General features: G+C 42.1%; 1 protein-coding gene across 1 annotated transcript; it reads right to left on the bottom strand.

Annotated features, from left to right (window-relative positions):
• Nucleotides 1-423: 423 nt before the first annotated feature.
• Nucleotides 424-1,374, bottom strand: LOC110298864 (olfactory receptor 51I2-like). Its single transcript, XM_021168387.2, has one exon. It carries the CDS (start codon nucleotides 1,372-1,374, stop codon nucleotides 424-426), a length of 951 nt encoding a protein of 316 aa, XP_021024046.1.
• Between the last annotated feature and the right edge of the window lie 1,136 nt (nucleotides 1,375-2,510).

The following is a 2,510-nucleotide window of genomic DNA, read 5'->3' as shown; positions in this document are numbered from 1 at the left end:
AAACCATGAATATCTGGTGGAAAACAGAAAAGTACACTAATTCAAAGGGAGATTTCCAGAATCACTACCCTTAGGGTGACAATTCATCCCTAAGAATCAGTAAAACATGAATGTTTAACTTATTTTAATTTAAATATTATTAAATCTCAAAACTTATGTTTACTGGCTACTCTTTAAGAATTTGGATTGATTTACTACTTCTACATTCAATTAACATATCTGATTAAAGAAGAAATGTTGGGCACATATGTACATGTATATCAGTAAAATTTAAGACTTATGACATTTATCATTCAGATTCAAGCCTGCAGTAATGCTTTGAATTTCTCTTTTCCTTGTCAAATTACCTAACATAAAACTTTCCTTGTATTACAACCAGGGTTTATATATTTAAGAATAATCCCTGCCCTCTGAGTGTGTGATTCAGATCGATCCCTTCTTGCAGGAGAACAAGTTGGCAATTCCCTGTTGGATTGGACGGGTCTTCACACTGTATATGATAGGATTGAGCACTGGTGGCACAAACAGATAGATGCTCGACATAAGTGTGTGGACCACAGGTGATGCATGCTTGGCAACTCGATGCATCACAGACACACCAATCATAGGCACATAATATATAAGCACTGCACAGATGTGTGACACACATGTGTTGAGGGCCTTCTTCCGACCCTCACCAGAAGCAATGCCCATCACTGTGTAAAGAATGAGCCCATAAGAGACCACAATGAGTAATGAGTCCAGTCCAAAAGTGGCCAGGACAATGGCCAACCCCAGGATGCTGTTCAACCTAGTATCTGCACAAGGCAGTTGGATCAAGTCTGAGTGAAGGCAATAGGAATGGGAGAGAATATTTATATGACAATATGGTAGTTGTTTTAAAAGAATTGGAAGTGGGGCCATGAGTGCAACACTCTTTAGTGTAATACCCAGACCCATGGCTATGATCCGAGGCAGAGTTAGAATGGCTGTATAGCGCAGAGGATTATAGATGGCTACAAAGCGGTCATAACTCATGGCCAATAGGACTCCTGACTCCATGCCAGAGAAAGTGTGAATGAAGAACATTTGTGCCAAACAGCCATCAAAGTCAATTCTGTAGGCATCAAACCAAAGAATGCCCATAACAGTGGGCAGTGTGGACACAGAGACTCCCACCTCAGTGATGGCCAGCATGGAGAGGAACAGGTACATTGGCTCATGGAGAGCTGACTCTTGCTGCACTGCTGCCATGATTAGGCTGTTGCCCACAATGGCAACTATGTACATGATGAAAAAGGGAATGGAGAACCAGCCATGTTGGGCCTCCAGTCCTGGAATGCCAGTTAGGAAGACTGATAGGAGATCAAGACTTTCATTGTTCTCTGTTCCCATGACACCAACAGTAGAGATAAGTTTTCACCTGCATTTGAGACAAACGGCAGTTAGCTCAAACCTGTTAAGTCACACTTACTAGTATCCCTGTAGAAATTGACATAAGAAGGTGAGAAAACTGGTAGGGAAGTAACATAGCAGACATTCTCATCTTTCTCCCTGGTTCCCTGAAATCCCATTACTCACTCGTTGCATGTCAAAGAAGCATTTCAGATTGCTCAATCTCATGAGAGATTGCTGTTTTGTTTGTTCACTTATAAAATTAATATGTAAGATTCTCACACTTGAATGTGTAGAAGGAAGAGAATATTGATATTCAGGACTCATGCTTCTGATTTTCTAAGGTGGTCGAATGAATCCCACTTTGATCTAGGTTAGCCATCACAGAGTTGAATTTCCACTCTGTATCTATAAACCTGTAACTCTGACTGTAAATCTGAGGAGATCAGAACACCTTGGTAAGCTATCATACCCATGGCTTCTCACTCTGTTCCAGACAAGAAGAAATACATTGATTACATTGAGATTCTGACTTTAGAAGGCATGAAATTGACATTCTGGTTGAAAATGCAAATGCACAAGCTACTTCTGAATGGAAGACATAGTTGATCAATGTAACCTCCCCCACTCATCCCGAAGTCAGGGTGATCAGGCTTGACTGTTATCACCAGGAGATCATCAGGAGTGGAGCCTGCCACCCTATCGTTCTGCCACTCCCACTGCTACTACCTGCCGCCTAGCCAGATTATTCACGTGGTTACCTGCAGCTGGACTCTGAAGATGATTTGGTGGGAATGGGCCCCTCCCCCTTCTTCATAACCCCATGTTTCTGAATAGTAAAATTGAACTTGGATCAGAATCTCTTGACTTAGCTCCATCCTTTCTTGCACCGCCTATATTCCCTCTTTTCTTCCAGATTCCAAAATGCCTTCCAGGCTCGAACCCAGACATGGGAGCCGCTGGCCGGCCTCAACAGATCAAACCTATTGATGATACAGTGCTATGAAATGAGGTTTGGCTCAGAATCCATGGACTGAGGGAAGATACAGATAAATGACTCAGTTGGCCATCAAGGGGTTACTCAGAACTTTTATGAAAGGTTAGAAATATGTGATGAGCCCTGGTATAATGTAACC

This window comes from Mus caroli, unplaced genomic scaffold (assembly GCF_978045245.1).
Source record: "Mus caroli unplaced genomic scaffold, Mus_caroli_1 scaffold_8, whole genome shotgun sequence".
Lineage (NCBI taxonomy): Eukaryota > Metazoa > Chordata > Mammalia > Rodentia > Muridae > Mus > Mus caroli.
Note: the sequence above shows the minus strand (reverse complement) of the source record. Positions and strands in the feature narration are given on the sequence as shown.